At 36.9% G+C, this 23,734-nt stretch overlaps 1 protein-coding gene across 5 annotated transcripts in view; it reads left to right on the top strand.

Moving 5' to 3' along the window:
- LOC133520814 (uncharacterized) overlaps nucleotides 1-23,734 on the top strand; it is a 108,285-nt gene that overhangs the window by 71,962 nt on the left and 12,589 nt on the right. For 4 of the 5 annotated variants that reach the window (XM_061855484.1, XM_061855482.1, XM_061855485.1 and 1 more), the window contains exons 1-3: nucleotides 12,352-12,470; nucleotides 12,538-12,576; nucleotides 22,403-22,555. In XM_061855484.1, the coding sequence (XP_061711468.1) occupies nucleotides 12,401-12,470; nucleotides 12,538-12,576; nucleotides 22,403-22,555 (262 nt within the window). In that variant the 5' untranslated portion in view covers nucleotides 12,352-12,400. Of the gene's footprint in view, nucleotides 1-12,185; nucleotides 12,332-12,351; nucleotides 12,471-12,537; nucleotides 12,577-22,402; nucleotides 22,556-23,734 lie in introns of those variants that run through there. The other variant, XM_061855483.1, reaches the window with a different exon arrangement.

Genomic DNA, 23,734 nt, shown 5'->3' with positions numbered 1-23,734 from the left:
ATATCCATTATGTATATTGTTATTGTCAATAATTAATAAAATAAATAAATATTATAGGACATTATTACACAAATTGACTACGTCCCACAGTAAGCTCATTAAGACTTGTGTTGTGGGTACTTGGACAATTATATATGTAATATATAAATATTTATAAATAATTAAATAGGTACTTAGAAAACACCCATGATTCAGGAACAAATATCTGTGTTCATCACTCAAATACATTTATTTTATTTAATGAGCCATTGCCTTACCAGGATTTGAACCCGGTAATCGGCTTCATCGGCAGGCTCACTGCCCACTAGGCCAGACGTCGACAAATTAAATTATACAGAGTGATTCATAAGTCAGGATCAGATATATGTTTTTAGGGTTCCGTAGCCAAATGGCAAAAAACGGAACCCTTATAGATTCGTCATGTCCGTCTGTCTGTCCGATTATTTATTCTGTATGTTTTGTATACATAAATACTTGTAGTTATAAAAATAGTGACTCCGTGGCATCCACCAAGCGCGACGCCAAATCCTTACATAAACGCCGGGCGCTGGGCCTCCATGGCCTAAATGTTTCGACCCCTAAAGGCTCAAATATGTAGCCACCGGGAAGAGTACCGTATACTTTACTTTTTGTACTGGTTTGTAATGCTGTAACTAGACGCACTAGCAGATCTAGTTAACATATAAAAATAATTGACACAAATAATCGGTCCACATCATTTTCATAAACTACAAACCTCAATTATTATGTTCCAATATTAATCAAAATACTAGTAAATAGTATGTATATATCTAATAAATTAATTCCGTAAGTTTAATGGAATAGAAGCAAAATATTTTCACGAGAAATTTTAAACAACAAACAAAGACTTTAACTAAATCATATTTCGTAGTGGGTCGTTAATCAGAAAAGGAGATTGGTACTCGAGTTTAAAGGGTAATAAATTAGTCAAACGTATAAGGTAAAGGCATCAGTGCTGAGACATGCACCAGTGTGCCAAAAGTAGGTGTTATTATAGATTAATAAAGTATGAATTGAAAAGTAACTTAATTTTTAAAATAATTGTTTAGCATAAACCACAACACTACTTCAAAGAAGTGCTGTCTTCTGACATTAAGGGATATGCCATATGCGCCATTTTTTTGGAGCGTCACATGGTATTTTGATCAGACGTTAGCAGCCGAATTGTGATATTTTTTTTAAAGCATGTGCTCTGCTTCACGTAATTAATACTTAATTTGTCTGGAAAAAGTAAAAAATTAATATAAATCCATATTAAAGTAAGCCCTGGCCGATTACTGGGTTTGAGGCAGTAATTTTAAGGGGATCGTGGACCCAGAGTTCAGCCGATAGAGGCTGAGCATAGGTTTCAAGTTTTTTTTTATTTTCAAATGCAATGTAAGTCGTTAAATCAAGCACCTTTAAATATCTACATTATTATGACTTTATTTCATTGACATCCATCAAATACTCAGTAGTCATCCTGTGGCTGACCACTGGACACTGAAATCACGGAACTCGGAACCCAATAGCCAGGCGTTAAAATGGGATGGCTGTAGACTGGGTACTTAAAGGCTGTGTCTTGGTAGACGGGAGGCTGATTGCTGGCAAAAAGGCCCTTGCATTATATTTAATGAAATATTTCCATAAGCTAAATTAAATTACGTTTTATTCTTTGTAAAAATTAAACTTTATTAAACTATTGATGAGTAAAAACATTCATAATTCTTATTGATCAATTAGTGGGCAAATGAGACGTTCTTGAACATAGAAATTTCGTGGAGGGGTTGACTATTGGTGCCTTTACCCTGCGATAAGTACGAGAGACGCGTCTAACACGTCTGGAGCGTTTGCCGAAAGTTATAAATAGCTCAGTTTTAAGCCAGGACCGCCATTATATTTTTGACCGTCGGATTGTCACTTTCTCTGGCTTATTCGTAGACGTAAAAACAAAGGTTGTTATTTTGACGATTGAATGTTTGACATTGCGTAGTTACTATGCTGCTCTTTGTCAGACTGTTCAATTGTTATTTTAGTGTCAATACTTACTTATTTTTGTGGATTTTTTGTATTTTAGAGCCAGTTCAGTGTCAGGTTGCATGGTCAACCTACCGAGTACACCTAACCAAACGGTGACAAGCAGGTTTACTCGGGAATCCAGTAGAGAGTTAGGTCCAGGTCGCGAGAGGGGCCTGGCGTCAGCCTTTTTACCAACACAGGTGACGATTATACCTCTTACGTTCTCTTCAAGGTCTGACAGAGGGATATGAGGGTCTCACGTGTGGACCATTAGGAGTAATCCTTACTCATTGAAATCTGTTGGTAATTGAAGAAGCGTTGTCTTGTTAAATATATTTATTTATACACATTATATACATGGTTAGGGCGCCTTATTCATCTGTACCCAGGCTTCGGCTAACACAGATGGAGGGAGGCAATCACACAGACACTAGGGTTTGCTATACCTCGGTTTTGTCGGCCGAACGTTTAGAGCTTAAATTAGGGTCCCTCACACACACTCCTCCCTGTAAAAATAGAGGTTCGCCTCTAGTTTTACACACAATAGAATAGGTGAATTTGGGGTAGAGTTAGGGTAGAGTCATTATTTGGGTGTTAGGTTTATTTATTTTCTTTCACATTTAGTTTGATTGTATACGAAACTAAAATCATTAGAGTTTTAACTGTTTTTAATTACAAAATAAATTAAAACCTATCTTCAGTAGCATATGGATGGGTTACTGAGGCTCGTACATTAAATATGATTGAAGGTTTATATATTTTTACATTGGGTGAGATAGGGGAACAAAGTTATTTGAGGACATACTAAATAATTTTGTTATAGGGAGCTAGTGACAGGCGGAGCAGTTCACTAGTGACAATTGAGCTTTTCTATAACTGGGGAATTAAAGGGTAAATAAAGTCATATTTAATAGACGATTGTTTTCAGTATTCCATACATTAATTGTACATTCAGATGAGTTTCTTGGCGTTTCTTCTCGTCTGAAATTAGGTTACGAAACGTTGGTAGAGTAATATTACATAGTGCTTAGGAATACCTATTAAAAATAAAATAAAATAAAATGGATATTAATTAGCTTAGAGACCCGTCTTCATCCGGGCGTGACAGTAGATAAAGTATGTTTGTACTTACTATTCTTTGCAATATATTTACTTATGGTTACAATGGTTACATATACATATTTTCCTTTAGCTAGCTAGGTTAGCGAAGAGATATATTAAAAGGAAAATATAAGTTTTTAAATTACAAACAAAAAGGGCTTACTACTGTTCACGGTAACTGGTCACGGTAGGGCCCGGTAGGAGATAAATTCTACAAAATATATATTATTTATTAATTTTTTTATTTGTCTAACAATAGTGTTAATAAAAATATACAGTAGGAATATTTACAAATTCATAGGATACTTAGGGATAGTTTTGAAAAATCCAAATCGTATCAGTTTTCACATAAAAGACGAAGGGTACTAAGGTTCACAACGTAAATACACTAGACGATCACATGGCCAAATTTATTTATTTTCCTATTTTTATTTAATCCTGGTTGAATTTTAGTTAATTAGTTTAGTAGTAGATGGGGTAAGGTACAATGCAAGGTGCTTAGCGTCTGTCTTTAATCTTGATTCAACGTTGATTAGGTACATTACCTACCATCGTCGTCGCATCTGTTTTTATTTTCTATGAGATTAAGGCCGTAACTTTGGATGTGTCAAGTTATGTAGTAGTTGTAAATTTACAGTCAAGGTATTAACGGCCCGATTCGAATTTTAAGATACCTACGTAAAATATTCGGTCTAGATACGATATGGATCGAATATGTCAGTGTAAAAATTGACGTTTTTGTTTGAACAAATGTCACTTTTGACACTGACATGACATGTTATTTACTTTTCCAGTATTAAGTACCTTTAGTCCAGACGTAGACGGATAGATTTCACAGCCTCTAACGAAGTATAAATATTTGTCTTTGTCTCAGAGTAATAATTTTATCATTTCAACCGTATTTTACGCCTGACATCATAATTCTACGTTCCGTTTCATTTCCAGCATAAAATGATTGATGAAAACACCAAATCCAAAATGGCGTCGCAAATTATATTTGAAGGATGGCATTAAAAACCAATCAGTGCTCTACTTGCACAAGAAACGGTCCTATATTTTATGGAAAAATATAATCAATCTTTGTTTTGAGTAAAATTATACAAAAATTAATAATTTGAGAAAAATTAACAATAGGAACTGTGCGCGTTGGAAGGTCTGCCATTTTGTGGCCTGAATCGGAACCATAAACATGTACATTTACACGTCACATGTTTTCTTGTGCATAGTAGGTTCTGCCATCTTGTGAGGTCCATCGGAACAATAAACATCACATTTACGCCTCGCGCCAAAAATCTGACGGCTCCAGTGCTGCCTCCTACAGTTCATGAACGCTCCCTATAGTAAAAAAACGTTGTCTAGGCATTATGCCACGGCTCATGGGAGCCTGGGGTCCACACTTGGCAACTAATCCCGAGAATTGGCGTAGGCGCTAGTTTTTACGAAAGCGACCTTCCAACCCAGAGGGTAAACTAGGCTTTATTGGGATTAGTCCGGTTTCCTCACGATGTTTTCCTTCACCGAAAAGCGACTGGTAAATATCAAATGATATTTCGTACATAAGTTCCGAAAAACTCATTGGTACGAGCCGGGGTTTGAACCCGCGACCTCCAGTTTGCAAGTCGCACGCTCTTACCGCTAGGCCACCAGCGCTGTCTAAAATCAAATCAATTATTTAAATTAAAATCGAACTGCTGTATTCAAGGTATATGAACTCCCAGAAGCTTGCTTAATGAGCATTGCAACAGACAGCCAGTCGAATCCGGCTTATTAACTTAAGTAATATATGCCAGTCGCGAAATTGCAAACCTCTTTACTCAGTATTAATTTAGTAAGAGTTTGGTTTCCCAAAGGTGCCTTCTGCATTAAGACCTGATGTGCATATTTCCACTATTTACATAGCAGTTTCTCCAAAGTTTGTTACTAGTAAATTTTGCTCCTATCTCTTGAATTAAGAGATTGAACATATACTTACTGTATAAAATAATTATGTAATATTAATATATCTTTGAAAAGAGCGCTCTTTATTCTGTGAAAGGATAAATATGAAAATGCGCAACTAGTATCAAATAGATAATCCCAAGCCCTTATATACAATCACAATAAAAATTTCATTAGCGCGATGTAGGAATCGCCATTACCGGTACAGCGCCATCTAGCGTGATATTTAGTAATTTTAGTATACATGTCTGTGTCTGTATGAAATTACACGTACGGAAGAACAATAAAATTACTGGTTCTCAAGGTGAATTGTGAAAATTAACATCATTGTGATTATGACATCTTTTTGATGTTATTATTATTACCATGGCTCATTAAACAACCCTGGGTCTCGCCTCGCCCCCTAATATAAGTTATACAAATAGCGTATACTTTAAGTTTTATGAAAGCAACCTTTCAAACCACAAGGGAAACTAGGCCTTATTCTGATTAGGTGACCCGGGTTCTTTACGATTTTTTTCTTTCATTGAAAAGGGATTGTTACGTAAGTTGCAAGGGGCCTCAAAATACTTTGGGAAAAGGTCAAACAACTATTTTTTCTACAGCTTGTTTATACATTCGACTACCTCCAATCCTATCTGATTGTGTCATACACGTAGTCGCGTGCCTTAACTCGTACTGTCATGTTATTAAAGGTTAGATTTGGCAAATCTGCGCGTCATCATGAATGGCACGAACTATAGTCGTTAGTGATGATCCTGCCTACGAAGCAGGTCCCGGGTTACACAAAGAGTTGTTCCTGAGTTATTATTTTGAAGTGAAAACTTCTTTAGCGGCGCTGTGCACTTTTTGTGATGGAGAAAAAATGTTAAACTCGCGACAGATCACGTGACCGACAGATTCGTCAGATTGAAAATTCGTAAGACGGACACGTGACCTGATCGAAAAATTCCATGTTGGTTCTAGTAATGATGATGGTGTAAGAGTCGTTGAAATTATGGATAGAAGTTGATTTTCTGAGATATTTTTTTTTTATGTTAAATAATTGTAATAGTTCTGAAGTGTTAAAATTTTTATGTGATATAAATTGTCATGTTTGTGTACGATGGCGCAATAAATGAATATTGCATTTTACCACATAAATTATAGTACTTTTATACTGATGATTAAAGAAATTCGTGCAAAATTATTCCCTAACCATTCCAAAATATCAAAAATGCACAACTTGAATATTAATCAAGTTTTCACTTCTGCCGGCACTCCCGGAGTGCAACCCGTTGTTTTTTTTATGTGTATTTACGTATTTATATGGAACTTTATATAATATATCGTCGTATAGTACCCACAACACCAGCCTTATTGAGCTTACTGGTCGACTAGGTCGATCTGTGTAAAATATAGGTATAATATTTATTTATGTCGGTATATAATTTAACTGTCGTTTCGTCATTTGGAATTGCGTGACAGTTCGCTTGTTTGCATGAATCATGGCTGAGCTAGTAATTTTAACATTGACGTCATAACTACATTGACATTTAAAACAGTGATAACAATTTAGGCTGCAAACCATATATTTTAGTTTATTGACACTGAAATATAGTTAATTGGTAATATTTTAGCGATTTTTTTATATAGGAGGCAAACAAGCAGTCGGATCACCTGATGGTAAGCGATTACCACAGCCCATGGATGTCCATGGTAACCAGAGGGGTTGTAAGTGCGTTGCTGGCCTTTAAGATGGGAGTACGCTCTTTTCTTGAAAGTCGTATTGGTCCGAAAATAGCGCAAGCTTACCCATTAAATTGAAATGGTTGGAGTATAATTTTATTAAAAAGAATCCTAGATTTTTTCACGTGTGAGATGATTTTAGCGTTTGTAATTCAAAATATTGTTTCGAATCCTTAGTAAAATTAGTTATTTAATACAGAAATAATTATTACTCTAATAATTAATCCAACATTACAATAATAAACAATCACCAAGTTTATTATTCTTTTTGAAAGACCTATATAACGATACCCAGCACCATAGGGTTGAATCAAAAAACAATACGTGTAGGGGATGTACCCTAAAATAATTATTTATTGCATTGTGCACGAATTTGTCAGATTTACTGATTTATATACCTATCCATGCCAAATTTCAGCTTTCTAGAACTAACGATCACGTAGAAACACTCGTACTTATTTTTGAAGCGAACTCGATGTATGTAATAAGATTTTACTAGTAACACAATTAGAACGCTATCCTTGTTTGACAATAATAAAACTTTTTAACAAAAAATAAAACCGACTTCAAAAATTACCAAAAACGCCATACATGTACCTATAACATTTGAAGAGTTCCCTTGATTTCTCCAAGATCCCATCATCAGACCCCGACTTGGTGCCAACGGGACCATCTTGGGGTTATACCCGTTCGATAAAAAAAAGTTTTGAAAATCGGTTTACGATTCTCGGAGATATTGAGTAACATACATACAAAAAAAAAAACAGTGGAATTGAGAACCTCCTCCTTTTTTGAAGTCGGTTAAAAAAGCAAGTGTTTTGAACGTACTCCGCATTGCAGTGATCATAAAGACTCCCAATGTATAGAAGGGCTGCCTTCGCAATGTTTAGCAGCTGTGTTACTGAGTTCCAATTTTATGCCAGCGAGAGATAGCGGCCATTTGCACGAAAAGTCATAAACTTTATTGAAATGAAAACACAATAAGGTTAAAGTTACAGTCATTAGTTGGTTCCCTAACATAAGTATTCACTTTTCTACACAACTAGTATGGTTACTTAGTTAAGTTGGGGCACCGACCGTACTAAGATAAATTGACATGCCTAAGGATGGGCCTTACGGGCACTAAGACTGGTGCTTCTAAACAGTGGTGTCACTCTCGAATTCGAGTCAATCGTGCGCGTGCAGTCTACCGCAGTTGCGCTAGACTGCACGATTGGCTCGCGCTATTGGTCGCAAGTAGTTACTTATGTGACCAATCGCGCGCGTGATGCGAACTCTCGATGAGTCCAATCGCGTTGTAAGCGTAAGGCCCGTCCTTAGATATATGTCGATGCTGAGATCAAAGTTCGTACATATTATTATATTTTAATATGTACATACGTACCTATCATTAACCTCGTAGAGGTGTTTAATAGAAAGCAGCAGGGCAAGGGATAAAGTATTCAAATATTCTAACCATACCAACCATTGAAGCATGGTAAACATCAGTTGCCAGTTATCTAGTGGATTGAGGAATCGTAGCTACAGAAAAAAGCAGCTTGAATCAGAAAATAATACAAGTCAAGATGCCTTATATTTCACAAAGTCAAGCTCTTAGACTAAATTAATTCCACTATCCAACTTTACAAACTGTCACTTAATTCGAAGAAGTAACCCGTAGTTTTGCAGGCTGTGGTCTTTTTCTCCTACTAAATTTGCGATGGTACAAGTATCAACATTGTATTTAAATAGGTATGTATATAGGTAGGCATTCTCTGTTTGGTGCAGATAGATAAGTTAAACGCCCATGAGCGAAAATTTTCCAGTTCCAATAAACTTTTTTGTGATGTGCTCCTAAAGATTGGATCGCATGATTTGGCCTAAACTTGGCAAAAGCGTTAATTGCATTTTAAACCAAATTTAATCTATGTTGTAGGTAGTTCTATAACAAGGTATATCTACCCGTTATTATTTTAATAAACCAGTTGTCATCTGAGCTCGGTGTTTGATTTACTACATGGTGGCAGCGGTGGGATGACTCACTTTACGAATAACTCCTAACTGTACCATTCTATCTAGCTCTTGCCGCAATTTATCATGTAGACCTATCGGTCCTCCAGGGCGGGCGGCCTGTCGAGTACGCGTCGCGCACGCTCACCGACACACAAATGAGGTATGCGCAAATAGAAAAAGAGATGCTGGCGATTGTGTTCGCGTGTGAGAAGTACCATCAGTACATTTATGGTCAAAAGAATGTTATTGTAGAAACTGACCATAAACCATTAGAAAGTATTTTCAAAAAAGCATTAGACACTATCCCAGTACGCTTACAGAGAATGTTGTTACGTTTGCAGGGTTATGACTTAAAAGTTAGCTATAAACCTGGTAAATATATGTATATACCCGATACCTTATCGCGCGCGCCTCTTCCAGATTTATATGATGACTCAATAAGTAGATGTGTTGTGTACCAAGTGAATCAATTACTGGACAGCGTACAGATGTCACAATCTAAACTCAAGCTCATAAGGGAGGAAACTGCAAAAGATGAAGCCTTGTGTCAGTTAAAAGAATATATAAATAAGGGTTGGCCACAGTACAAACGTGATGTTACTGAAAAATTGAAATGTTATTGGTCATATAAAGACGAGTTACAAATAATTACAGACATAATTTTTAAAAATAAGCTTATTCTAATCCCTGCTGCGTTAAGAGAACAAATGCTAAAAATCATTCATGACGGTCATCAGGGCATTGACCGCTGCAAGAGCCGCGCGCGAGAGGTATTGTTCTGGCCAGGCATCACACGCGACATTGAGTTGTATGTGCGGCGCTGTGAGGCCTGCCAAGAGTGCCAGAATGCTCCCGCTAGGGAACCTATGTTGCCAGTACCTATTCCAGAATTGCCGTGGTGTAAAGTAGGAATGGATATATTTGAGTATCGAAAGCAGTACTTTCTGATTATGGTTGATTATTTCTCGGGATATGTTGAGGTGGCTCAGTTGAAAAACATGACATCATTATCTGTAATTAGTGTTATGAAAGAGAATTTTGCTAGATACGGGATACCGCAAACAATAATCACAGATAACGCTACCACATTTACAAGTCGGGATTTTAATCGGTTCAAAAGTCAATGGGGATTTGAGCACATAACATCTTCCCCCCACTACGCTCAATCTAACGGAAAGAGCGAAAGTGCCGTTCAAAGTATAAAAAAGATTTTAACAAAATCAATAAATAGTGGCACGGATTTCTATTTAGATTTGTTAAGTTACAGAAATACGCCACGTGGAAACATAGGTTCCCCCGCGCAATTGTTAATGGGTCGAAGGTTGAATTGCAGGTTGCCTGTTCATCATAGTTTGTTAGAACCGGTTAATATGAATTTGCGTTGTCATAAGGCACTAACTAAGCAACAAAATAAAACAAAAACAAACTACGACAAACGTTGTAGGCATCTTGCAAAATTAAATGTTGGCGATGACGTAATAATAATGGACCACACTAGTATGACTAATAAAATGAGAGGGAAAATTGTAAAAACGTGTAGTACTCCCCGGTCATACATAATAAAAAATCGGAGAGGTATGGAATACCGTCGTAATCGCAGACATTTAATTAAGTGCGAGCCGGTTGCGCCACCGCCACCGACCACGCAACCCCCGGGACAGGGTTCGAGTCCGCTCGATGTAAAGTGTGCGCCTGTTGTCGAGCAGGCTCCAAACCCGTGTACGAGCCTTACTACCCAAACTACTCAGCCCAACGAGCCCACACTGACTCGTAACAGAGCTCGCAAAATGGGTATTGATATCAATGCTTTGTTTTAAGTATACCAATTTACTTGTACTCATTTCAAAAACTTATTATTATTCTCGCATCTCTTTTGTTCGTTTTTCTTTTCTTTTCTCTTTTGAAACAAAGAGGAGAGGAATGATTAGGTATAAATGAGTTATTCTTCTCAAGTTTACTTTAGTTTTATATACGTAAGTTTAGTATGCATGCTTATTATTTTTAAGGGAAAGATGTTGTAGGTAGTTCTATAACAAGGTATATCTACCCGTTATTATTTTAATAAACCAGTTGTCATCTGAGCTCGGTGTTTGATTTACTACAATCTACAAGGGAAATGAAAATGGGTCATTTCACGAGTCCATAAAGAGCTTCTATAAAATCGGGGCGTAACTTAATACAGCTAAGAGCATTGCCTTCTGAGGTAGCATAATAAAACTATCTCACCTTGAACTCGCAGGTGAATCGAATGGAAATAGACAAGTACCTATTTTAAATTTCTGGGGTAATAAACGTAATCCATACAATTATGTATTGTATTTTTGCGAAATAAATACGAAATACAAACTATTTTTCAATTTTTTTTTCATGTTACCCAGTTTCATCGTGTCGATATCAAATCATAGCGATTCGAAAATGAAATTAATTGTATGGGAGCAACGTTTTAGCGGCGAGGTAGTGTGATTTAAATTTCTATGTCAATTAACTAAATGTGACGCAATAGGTGCGCAATTTTAACCCAACCTTTCTCTTATTATTCACAGAAACACTATCTATAGATCTGAATGCATTGCTAACTTTAAGAGATGAGTACCCTCATCATTTGTAAGCTCATCAGCAAGCCAGTACCAGTACCAGACAGCCGGTAATACCATGATCTATTGTCTCGCTTCCTTTAGCGTAAATAATCCAGCTTGACTGTGCGACATGGCGCTCAGACATCGCATCGACATTGTCGTAGCGTAAAGTAATAATGCCAATCAAGATAAAGTCATTTGATGTTATCAAACCAGAACCATCTTGATTTTAGATAAAGGAGTCCTTTAAGATGCTGATAGACTTGAGCATTCACTCGAGCAGAACATCGAGCATTCGCAGCAAATTCTCCGTTTTTGAGCAGTAACTAAAGTAATTAACAAACTTGTTTAAGTTGAAATGTTTGGCGATTTTATGAGAAATAACATTATTATTTGCAGTTAATTGTTCCATCAATTTTTTACTATAATGCTTAGGAAATGTCTTATTCAATCAGAGGGTAACTTAACGCAGCATCGTGGGTGGTCTTTAATCATTGAAACATAGTAATTAGCCTTTCATCTGTGTGGTGATCAAAAATCGTGGGTTCAAAACTTGGTTGTGCTGTATAGAGGAGAAGAATCGTTCTCGAAAAAATACAAAATGATGACTTAACAGTCTTCTTCTATGACTTCGGTTATTAGGGTCCTTATCATACACATACAAGAGGTTAAAATAATTTTTCCGTTCAATAAATGTATTGACAATCCAGTCAATGATGTCTATGACATTACACTCTGTTTTGCTATTAGGCTGGGTGGCCGCTGAATTGCGAGCATGAAATACCTGCATTTAATTTCATTACTCTATTAATAATCTTTCTATTGTTACAGGTGGCCTCGTGACATGTGACGCGGGTCCGTGAGCGGCATGCGGGTCGCACGCTCCGGGCGCGCCGGTGTCTCGCTGGCCGCGCTCGCTCTACTGCTGCTATGGCCGCTCTGTACCGCCGAGGATACCACCACCGCTGCTCCGTTCAGTAAGTAGCTCATCGCACGCTCAGAGTGGGCCGGTGCCTCATGACCTGTGACGCAGCTCCGTGCGCAGCATGCGGGTCGCACGCTCCGGGCGCGCCGGTGTCTCGCTGGCCGCGCTCGCACTACTGCTGCTATGGCCGCACTGTACCACGCTCCGGGCGCGCCGGTGTCTCGCTGGCCGCGCTCGCCCTACTGCTGCTATGGCCGCTCTGTACCGCCGAGGATACCACCACCGCTGCTCCGTTCAGTAAGTAGCTCATCGCACGCTCAGAGTGGGCCGGTGCCTCGTGACCTGTGACGCAGCTCCGTGCGCAGCATGCGGTCGCACGCTTCGGGCGCGCCGATGTCTCGCTGGCCGCGCTCACACTATTGCTGCTATGGCCGCACTGTACCGCCGAGGATACCACCATCGCTGCTCCGTTCAGTAGGTAGCTTATCGCACGCTTAGAGTGGGCCGGTGCTTCGTCACATGTTTCAACAATGATCGATGTTTGAAACTTGTTGATGAAAGGAACTGGTCATTAGACGAGATGAGCTGAAAGCCCATTCACCAGTGGCTGTTATAAATAATAAAAATGACGTGCTTTTATATCCGTTGTGTGCAAGGATCTTTGTGAGGGCTAGCACATTTTATATAGGACAACCATCACTGCTATTTTCAGTAAGTAGCTCAGGTCGCACCCTCAGAGTGGGCAGGTGTCTCACTAGTCGCTCTCGCTATACTACTGTACCGGTACACCACCACCGCTGCTCCCTTCTGTAAGGCCAGTGTCTTGCTAGCGCTCGCCCTAATCCTGCTATTGCCACTGTCCGTTCAGTAAGTACTCATAATCTCGTCTTCAATGTCGATCGTCGTTGGAAGAAACTGAACGTTAGGTGAGATGATGGGATGAACTCGAATCCGGCTACTAGGGGCTATTATAATTATAATAATGACGTGCGCAATAATATCGAGCATGTAAGTAAGAACTGTACTGTAGACCTCGATAGAAAAAATACTGAACGAATGGAAAACCCTAACTCAGATGGACGGACGATATCAAAAAGACAACAGCACTCACTAGGCATAGAGCTGCTGTAATCAAAATCAAAACGACGAATTGCTGACATTTGAATAATTTTCCTTTTTGTAACTATACTAAACTTATCAAAATGCTGATGAATCGACTGTGTCTTACAAGTCCAAGCTGATAAATTAAAAATGAATACAAGTAAGTAGTTCTTAAAGTAAGTAAGGACCCTCATTAAATATTCCAGCAACCAGAGGAAAAAGTGTACTTGAAGTTTTAAACGCCTCACTTTTCTTGTTTTATTACGGCGGAGGGCGAGGCTTTGACCCGCTTTTAACGCCCGGATTAACTGCTCGAGACTAACTTCAGCACGAAATGACGGACGCTTTGCCGAAGCTAGAAACAGTTGCTATGCCGACTGTCTCGACATTTTAATATTTTATTTTAAATTCAGGTTAGGTTTATATAGACCGAAATGAGAAATTGGTGGCCATTGAGATTCACTTGAAATAGTATGGGCATATAGGTAATTATGGCTAGCTTTTTGACCCAAAAAAACAGACACAAGTAATATTTGATTATGTACAGTCAAGGTTTAATAATATAGACACTACCTTAATGCCTGAGCAATAAGGTCGTATATACATATTTTTGGTACTTTCTCCGTATTGATATTTAATTTAATACCTATATCTATACTATACTGGTTATCACGATAAGCTAACCTAACTTAGGGACCAAATATTGTGGACTTTTATTTATATTGTTATAACATTTATCTTTTTATTTATTCCTGCTTTAAGTATAATTCATTTAACCCTTAACTACCTACGTCCTATTTGTATCGCACAACCACCTACTTGCGGTCATGGAGACCGCTACTTGTTATGGGACCTGATTTATTTATTTTTACGTAACTGAAGGGTGTTTTAATATAGTAAGTACTCTTTACATAGTGTAAGGCATTTATTAGGCATAACTATTACAAAAATAAACAACATTATATCTTTCAAACCTAAAAAAACTTAGGAACTTGTTACATTTTTAATCATAAAATTAGGCATCCTTAAGGACATGAGATCTCAATATTTCGAAATGTTATATAAAGCTTTTCATTATAAAATATTAAAATTAAGTAATCAACGAAGCTATTAGACAATCTACTTTGGTTAGAAATGGGTTGTTTTTATAAAATTACAGGCCTTCAAAAAAACCATTTTTCTCGGCAATCAACACACAGCATATTAAAACATTCAATGCAAATCGGGTTTTTACATTCGATATAGATGTACTGTGTCTTGTGTTTCTTCTTGTGGTCACAAGACGAGCACGTTTTTCTGACGGTTAACCGTTCTTCAGTATTGCTGGGACCCGGTAGTATTGGTAAACTGGTCTCTTTTTTGAGGATTTTGCTCAGAGCTATCTTCAAGTCCCGCGGAAGACGCTGATTATTTGCACGACGCTCTAGATGTGGTCTTACTAATTGTTCAGCCAGTGTCTTCATAAATTTTAACCTTTTTTCTTAGTTTGGCCTTATTTGCCAAATCTTTATATTAGTGTGTAGAACAATTTTATCAAGCATTTCTTCAGTAAAAAAATGCTGCCATAAATTTAGTGGTGTAGATGAAGAGTTTATTTCATCGCGGTAAGCTGGTTTTACGCCTTCTCCTGAAATTCTTGATCGCAGAGATGGCGGTTCATATGACCAACGAAACCGATTTTTCCCAAAAGAATTTTCCTTTCTAGGTCTTGACCGTTATGTATCAATGACACATCATCATCCGAGGATTCCGACTGCTCGTGCTCTTGCTCTCCTATATGTGCAATCGGCTCGCGAGACGCATGTCGGGAAGGTAGAGTTGAAATTTCTTGTTTTATCCCGTTCTGATCGTTGATCAGTGTTATTCATTAGCCTCGATCTCAGAATCCGACGCGCAACTTTCCTCCGGTAAATTTAGTAGAGCAAGTTCTGGTTCTACGTCACTGTATCCTTCATCCGACAGGTCATCTTCACCAGACGATACTTCCTGTAGCCACTTTTCAATTGTTGCGTCACTAGGAAGCATGTTTTACTAGAAAAAAATCAAGAAACGTGCCAAACTATAGTAAAGATTACTATGACATTAAAAATAACACAACCACCTACGTGCGGTCTGGGAGACCATTCAAAAATATAGTAACCACCTACATGCGGTCTCACAGACCGCCGATGATATTTTTTTACTCACCAAATCCAAATGAGCACACGTCTGAACAAGTCGACGGCATGGCCGGCTCTGCGGGGGGGCCGGGCAAAGGTACAAGGTCACAGACGCATGTGCGATGTACTCGCGTTCAGTTATTGACAACTTTGAATAATCTATGGTCTGTGAGACCGCACGTAGGTGGTTAAGGGTTAATAATTACGAGTATACCTATATTGGTTATCACGATAATCTAACCTAACCTAGGGACCAATTTTTGTGGACTTTTATTTATATTGTTATAACATGTATCTATTTTCTTTATTTCTGCTTTAAGTATAATTAATTTAATAACTACGGGTACACTTATATTGGTTATCACGATAATGTAACCTAAACTAGGGACCAAATTTTGTGGACTTTTATTTATATTGTTATAACATGTATCTTTTTTCTTTATTTCTGCTTTAAGTATAATTAATTTAATAACTACGCGTATACTTACATTGGTTATCACGATAATGTAACCTAACCTAGGGACCAATTTTTGTGGACTTTTATTTATATTGTTATAACATGTATCTTTTTTCTTTATTTCTGCTTTAAGTATAATTAATTTAATAACTACGGGTAAGTATACCCGTAGTAAGAGTTGTCAGGTCCACTGCCATCCTTCAAATTCCAGATTCCAAATTATTTATTTGTTAAACATAGGGATGTACAACAGTAGGTCTTAAATTTATAATAAAGTATCACTATGCTTCGCCACATGGCATACAAATAGCTACAGAGGACATATTACTTGCGTTCCTTAAAAGAGAATATCTCTGTCCTGCTCGTCCATACAAACAAAGAATATGTTTTTCCACGTCCAAATATTTTCCATTCTCCATGATTTTTGGAATGTTATTGACACAATGAAATCTAAGTATATAGGTTTCCTTTTTTTCAAAATTAGCATAATTTTTTTTTTAACCAAACGTATTAACCTGGATCACCTACATCATGCTGAAGCGATCGACATCAAAATCAAAATGACTTCTAAATATTTTGCATTCTCCATGATTTTTTTGTATGGTAATGAGACAATGAGAGACTAGGTTTATAAGTTTTCCTTTTTTTTAATAATTAAAAAGAAAGTTTTTATTTATTAATAAAAGCGAAACCTATAAATCTAGAATATATTATGCTGAAGCGATCAACATCAAATTCAAAGTGATTTATTAAGATTTAGTTAGTCGAAAATGTTTTCTCTCAAAATGGAATTTAATAGGAAAATTACCGTTATTTCTTTAGACTCGAAAAGCTATTCTTCCCTCTTAAGAGTTATGTAGTGAAAACCGCTATCTCCAGAAATGGAAATTTCATAGAAAAATTATCGTTATTTCGTTAGGAGCACAAAGTTTTTCTTCACTCTTAAAACATGTGGAATTGCGCCATATTGCTCAATTGCATGCATGACAGTAATAAAACACGATGCCATGTAACGCTGCATATTGCTTTCCACGTTCGAATAGGAAATATATTGCGGTTACGTGTCAAATTGTGTTATTCGAAAAGCATAAATTAGTACGCGATATACGTTAAAAAATATTATTACCGCTACAACGACCTTCGACCCGATTCGAAAAATGAGATACGATAACGATAAGTTCTGGTTTAGATAAGTTCTCATTTAGATATCGTTTGTATGTCGTATAATTGACAGAAGCTCGATTTGGGTAACCAATGTCACTTTGACGTTAGAAATATCGTAGATAGATCTTATTGGGATCACAGCGGAATCGAAATAAACGTCAATTTTGACATATCGTTTAGGTATCGATCTTTTAAAGCTCTTTCGATTCGGGCGGCTTGTCACTGACGAAACACTGACATATTCATTAACGTCTGCGTAACTTAATTTCTATATCTCTCACTCGCACTAATATGCCAGTACGAGCTAGATGCATAGAAAGAAACTTACACGCGAGCTAGCGATTGTCATTGTTGTGGCAGTAACAAGCTCGTGGTACTCGTAAGACTATATGTGCATTAATGTAACTATTTTTATTGTAATTATTATAAGTCGTTTGTTTAAATAATTAATTGACATGTTAATATAAATTTATTATCATTTTGTTAACTAATTATTATTATGAAAATGACAGTGTATGCTTAATACCAATAAAAATCTATCTATCTATCTATAGGTCACTCAATACAGTAAAATCATATGCAAAATGCATTGCAGCCATAATTATGGCACAATTTGTGTGTTTTATACTATTATAATATTAATATAATGTATCCTCGTTACGTGACGTGACGTGTAGTATGGGTGTTTAGTGCAGAACCTTACTTTTCTTGAATAAAGCATGAAACTTGGCACAGTTTCATGCTTTATTCAAGAAAAGTAAGAACACTTGTTCCTTATATCAAAGCAAGCCGATTTAGATCGGGAGCCCGGGAGGATTAAAAAAGTGACAGACGGACCATAAGGGTTCCTTTTGTACTTTTTTGGTACGGAATCCTAAAAAGTAATATTCATGGTCACAATGAGTCAGATGAAAAGTACAAAACAAAGGACTTTCGTGACAGATTGCGAACATTACATGCTTAGTCATGTGAAAATTCTCAGAAAACACGTATTAAATTAAAAACGAGACTTATTCGTTTGCGAAAAGTGGAGCAATTACATTCGTGGCGTGTTGAGTTACGTATAAAGGTGGCGACTGATCTGTAACTTGAAATGTATCTATGGTTTGGTACAGATACCAAAAAGGAACAAAAGGAATCCTTATGGTGCGACTCTGTCTGTCCGTCCGTCTGTCTGTCTGTCACATCGCTAAATATCTCGAGAACCACTTAAGCTATCGATTTGAAATTTTGGAATAGTTATGAACAACGCTTACCCAGACACATTGAAAGTATTTTTTTAATTACTTAACTATGGCAAATGTTCAATATGAAGAGAGGGCATTTCAAAGTCTAGTAACATTAACATTACTATAAATTTTACGAGAAAAATATAAGCAGATCTCTATCTTGGTAACGTTTTTTAATTAAGAAAAAACCTTTCCGAACCGAATTCAGTTTGCAATTTAACCAAATACAACAAGAAATTGAACACTGAAATTTCTATGAGATTACATTAAATACACCTTTTTTCAAATAAACGATCAGGTTTTGAAATCGGCTCACGTAATAGCGAATTATTCTCGAAAAACCAACATACGTGCATTACATCGCGCAAATTAGTGAGACAATTTGCCGAAAGATGGCGCTGTACGCAATTATAGTAAAGGTACTTCTGATCAAAAGTCTTTCGTCTTTATAGTTACACGAGATAATTCAAAGTCTGTACGGAACCCTCGGTGCGCGAGTAAAACGAACTCGCACTTGACCGGTTTTTCATATGACGCTTGCTCGAACGGCGTACTTAATTACGCGTACGTAATTCGGCGTACGCACTTATACTTAATGTAGCACTCAAAAGGAATCGCTATAGATCGTGTCATTCCCGACGACGAGTGGCTTAACTCGTAATGTCATAGTATTAAAGGTTAGATTTGACAAATCTGTGCGTCATCGTGGATGACACGAACTATAAAAATTTAATTATGTACTTATAGCCAAAAGGATGGAAAGGAGGCTCGGTTCATTGCAATGATTGTTGTAATGCTCGAGCTTGAAACGCGAACTACATTACAGCGAATTGTTGAAAGTTAGTCTCCACCCTAAAAACGTAGCAATTATGGTGCACCTATTAAACGAAACGGTAATGCGCAGAAGTTCATTGAATTTAAGAAGGACTTACATTTTATTAGTTTTAATTTGAAGGTTGTTGTTTATTGCACATTTATAATCAGAGGGCCTACGTTCGACGTGTTGTCTCCCTGTCACACTTACGTACGAATTTACATGTGCGACAGAGAGGCAACACGTCGAACGTGGTTCGCGGTAGGATCTCTGTAACGTAAGTAGAGATGAAAATAACGTTCCAAAATCTCATGATATTATAATTGCGTTTACGTAGCTTCGACCTTCTTTTAACGTACGCCACGAAATAAAAGCAGTTATAGCCAGATTTCACTGGGGTGGTGATTATAAATTTTTACCTATTTTAATGTGCTTGGGTGAGAAGTAAATAAAGTTCATATAAATATAACTACTTACGTTATTTTTTTTAGTTTATCGCACAAAAGAAAAACTTAATATACAAAAGGCCAACTTATAATGCCATAACGGATTATCTACCAGTATGTCAAATCAAATATCAAAATAAAAATCGAAACTTTAATTTTAACGATAGTATTTTCGTGGTTAGTTAAAAAAAATACAAGCTCTTATGGGATCATTTTTAGGGAAAATAATGTGTGTACTTACTGTACAAGATTTTTTAACACACTTGGTTTTAAAAAGTGTTATGTACCTATTACACTTAGGCGATGCGGTACGTAAATCCTAAATTTCGACCTAGGGATACAGGGATGTAATGTAATTGTAGTCTAATATTATTTTAAACTACTTACATACATACATACGTAACACATACACATACATAGTTATGTTACTAACACATATATTATGGTTACACGTGTAAATGCTGGAACAACATACCGCGGCCCATACTAAATTCGCATTCAATTTTGTCTTTTAAAGTAAAATACAAAAAGTACCTTTTAAATTTGCAGAAATTAGCTCCAAGTGCCAATTCCAACTTTAACGTTTATTAAGTTTTTATTATTCTCATTCCATAGAACCACGGGGTAAATTCTATACGGGGTATTAGTCCTACACATATGTCGTTGTGAAAACAAGTTAGGTATACATAATAAATAAATAGCGCTTACTGAAAAAAATGTGATTCCTATTCTCATCTCGACTTAGTACTGTTATTTAAGTTTACGTACAGACGCGATCGCTTGGACAGGTCTCCACGGAAGACCAGCGTCAAGTTACCTGAAAGGTAACTTGACATCAAGCTGAGGGGAGGCCTTTTCAGTGACGTTTATATTTTTTTACTAATAAATGTGTTTCAATATATTTAAGCAACATTGTAAGCGTCCTGAATAAATTCTTTCTTTCTTTCTTTCTATTATGCCTGAAATAATGATGGGTAATTTATTTTTATGTATTTAATTTACAGGTACGAAATTAAGACTGCCTAAATATCTAATAAAATAAGTGAAGTAAAATAAACTACATGGTTTTACTTATTTCCCTTTTATCTTCACGAGTGTTATGAAAAACTTAGTGTGTGCAATGGGCGGTACAGGAATTTCGAACTCGTGTTAATTACGCCCACGCCTTTAACTTCGGGCTTCAATTCACAATCGTTCGTAATTTATTGTTTACCACCCTTAATACAAAATAAACTATTTGGGTATAGAGGGAATATACTATTAACTATAATAATTAATGCAAAACGCCTGCACACGTTACTGTTTTGGAGTCGCCCCACGAGAGCACGTGACGCCATATTTGAACTCAGCACGTATTCTTAAAATGTCATTACGCAGAGAATTGCATCTTTCATCTCTGTTATTTGGTGTTTTTAAAACGTCTAAACCAGAGTATCTATTTAATAAGTTTAAATTTCGTGGTAGCAGGTCAAGCTTGTATGGAATCAGATCGGTTTGCGATGATTTGTTACTGCCTCGCTGTCACTTTGCCGTTTTCAAAGGTAGTTTTAAATACTCAGCAACAAAATGCTGGAATAACTTACCGCCACCTATCAAAAACTTAAATACAATTAGTACTTTTAAATTAAAACTCAAACAACAACTTCTAGAATTTCAAAGCATGCTACCTCCTGGTACTAGAGTAAAGCCGTCGTATCTGTAGTGGTCGAAATCGTTCTTATGCGCCGTTCAACTTTGTTAATCTCGGTAGTTACTTATAGTAAAATTATTACATTCATTTATTTCCTCAATATATACTTTATTACCCAACGTATTTATTTAGCCTAAACATTAAACCTACTATCACATATGTCATAGTATCATACAGTATAATCTTATAAATATATCCATAAACATAAACATATATTTGCATACCTATATTATTTTCTACACAAACTAAAACAGTCTTAGCCATACAGTTTCCGACAAGCAGCAAGTAAATTCGTATTGTACGAAGGGTCGGCCTGAAAACCAGCGTTGTAGTAGGTAAGCCTGCTGCAACACATGCTGAGGTTCGCTCCTTTTTAGCATCATAATTTTAAAAGTTTTTTATATCTACATGTAAACATAAATTTGTGCCTAATTAAGTTTCATTTTAAGGCTTGTAATGTTTTGTAGTATTGCCTGTAAACATGTTTCAATGTGGTGTTAAATAAATAAATAAATAAATAAATTCTATGTCTATGTCTAATTGATACCTTGAAAATTACTTGTGGAATTATAGACAATTTATCCAGTTCCAGCATTTTAAATCTTTATAAATACATTGAAAAATAAATGGAAATGCATCCTTAAATTATCATCTAAGTACTATTTATTAGCAGGGAGCGATTTACAATGCAACCTGGAAAGTTGATTCATTCCCGTTATCCTCGATAAAATACGACATAGGTATTCTTAAAGCTAAGGTGAAAAATCTTTGAAGATAGATCTCTTCTCTTTAGGTTTTTATTTTTTAGACTTCTTTTTTTCTTTCGTTTTTTTTGTTAGATTGATCTTTTGTAGATTCTGTTACCACTTCCTACCAGCCGAAACTAAAGGTGACGTTCGGATACCAACTGCAGCTGCATAACTGTAGCGGTGTCGTTGTTGCTGCCACTATATTTGTGAAATTGATGTATACATAGCTGCAGTTAATATCCGAATAACCGAACGTCACTAATAACACGAATAACGACACACAAAAAAATAATCGTTATGGTTGTCTACCTCAGATGCAGCAACACGCGGCACGTCGATGTACGGCGATGGCTGCTCCATCACCAACGACTGCGGCTTCGCCGACTCCATCTGCGACGAGAGCCTCAAGACCTGCCACTGCCATCCTGAAAAGCCGGCCACCAACTACGTGGATAAATGTGGAAAACGTAGGTTTATCTACCTTCTTCCTTTACTGCTATTACCTACTTCCTAGAGCCTCAAGACCTGCCACTGCCATTCTGACAAACCAACCATCAACTACGTGGATAAATGTGGAAAACGTAGGTTTATCTACCTTCTTCCTTTACTGCTATTACCTCCTTCCTAGAGCCTCAAGACCTGCCACTGCCATTCCGACAAACCATCCACCAACTACTTGGATAAATGTGGAAAACGTAAGTTTATCTACTTTCTTCCTTTACTGCTACTGCCTACTTTCTAGAGCCTTAAGACCTGCCACTGCCATCTCGACAAGCCGGCCACCAACTACGTGGATAAATGTGGAAAACGTAAGTTTATCTACCTTCTTCTTTTACTGCTACTACCTACTTCCTAGAGCCTCAAGACCTGCCACTGCCATCCTGACAAGCCGGCCACCAACTACGTGGAAAAATGTGGAAAACGTACGTTTATCTGCCTTCTTCCTTTACTGCTACTACCTACTTCCTAAAGCATCAAGACCTCCACTGCAATTCTAACAAACCGGCCACCAACTGCGTGCATAAACATGGAAAATGTAGGTCCATATATCTATCTAACTATTTGCAATTGCACCCTGACGACCCACTATTCGTACGCCCTATTGGCGCTCTCAGATAATTTATTAGGCAAAAACATTTGCGTATTAGCTAGGAGGAATTGGATATTCGTATCTGATCAGAAGGTCACAATGCACACCTTGGAAAAAACCTTGTAGCTGATACGCAATCAAATGTCAAGAATTTTCTTGTGTTATATGAATATATTGATCTAATGTTAAACTAACTAGGTAGGTACTAGTTTGGCCTAGTCATTAAAGATAGTTCTATCAAATGGTCCCATGATAAGTGGTCAAAATTTTACCATATTTTTTTGATCTTTACAATCGTTCTCTTAAATTAGGATATACCTTAAATATTTCTCATGTTACGAACGTTATTACTTACTTCTAAGTGAAAATCGTAAAGGTTTGAATCAATATATCGACAACCTGTCACGGGCTTTTCAGATCCACAACCGTGTTTCTTCCAAACAAAGGCTTCCTGTCTGATATCTACCAACATTAATAACGGTTCCCACGGCACCTCTTCAATACAGAATATTAACAAGATATTCAAATTCAATAGATGCTCTCTGCAAACTGACTC

This window comes from Cydia pomonella, chromosome 8 (assembly GCF_033807575.1).
Source record: "Cydia pomonella isolate Wapato2018A chromosome 8, ilCydPomo1, whole genome shotgun sequence".
In the NCBI taxonomy this organism is placed as follows: domain Eukaryota; kingdom Metazoa; phylum Arthropoda; class Insecta; order Lepidoptera; family Tortricidae; genus Cydia; species Cydia pomonella.
This window is presented reverse-complemented; position numbering and strand designations above follow the sequence as displayed.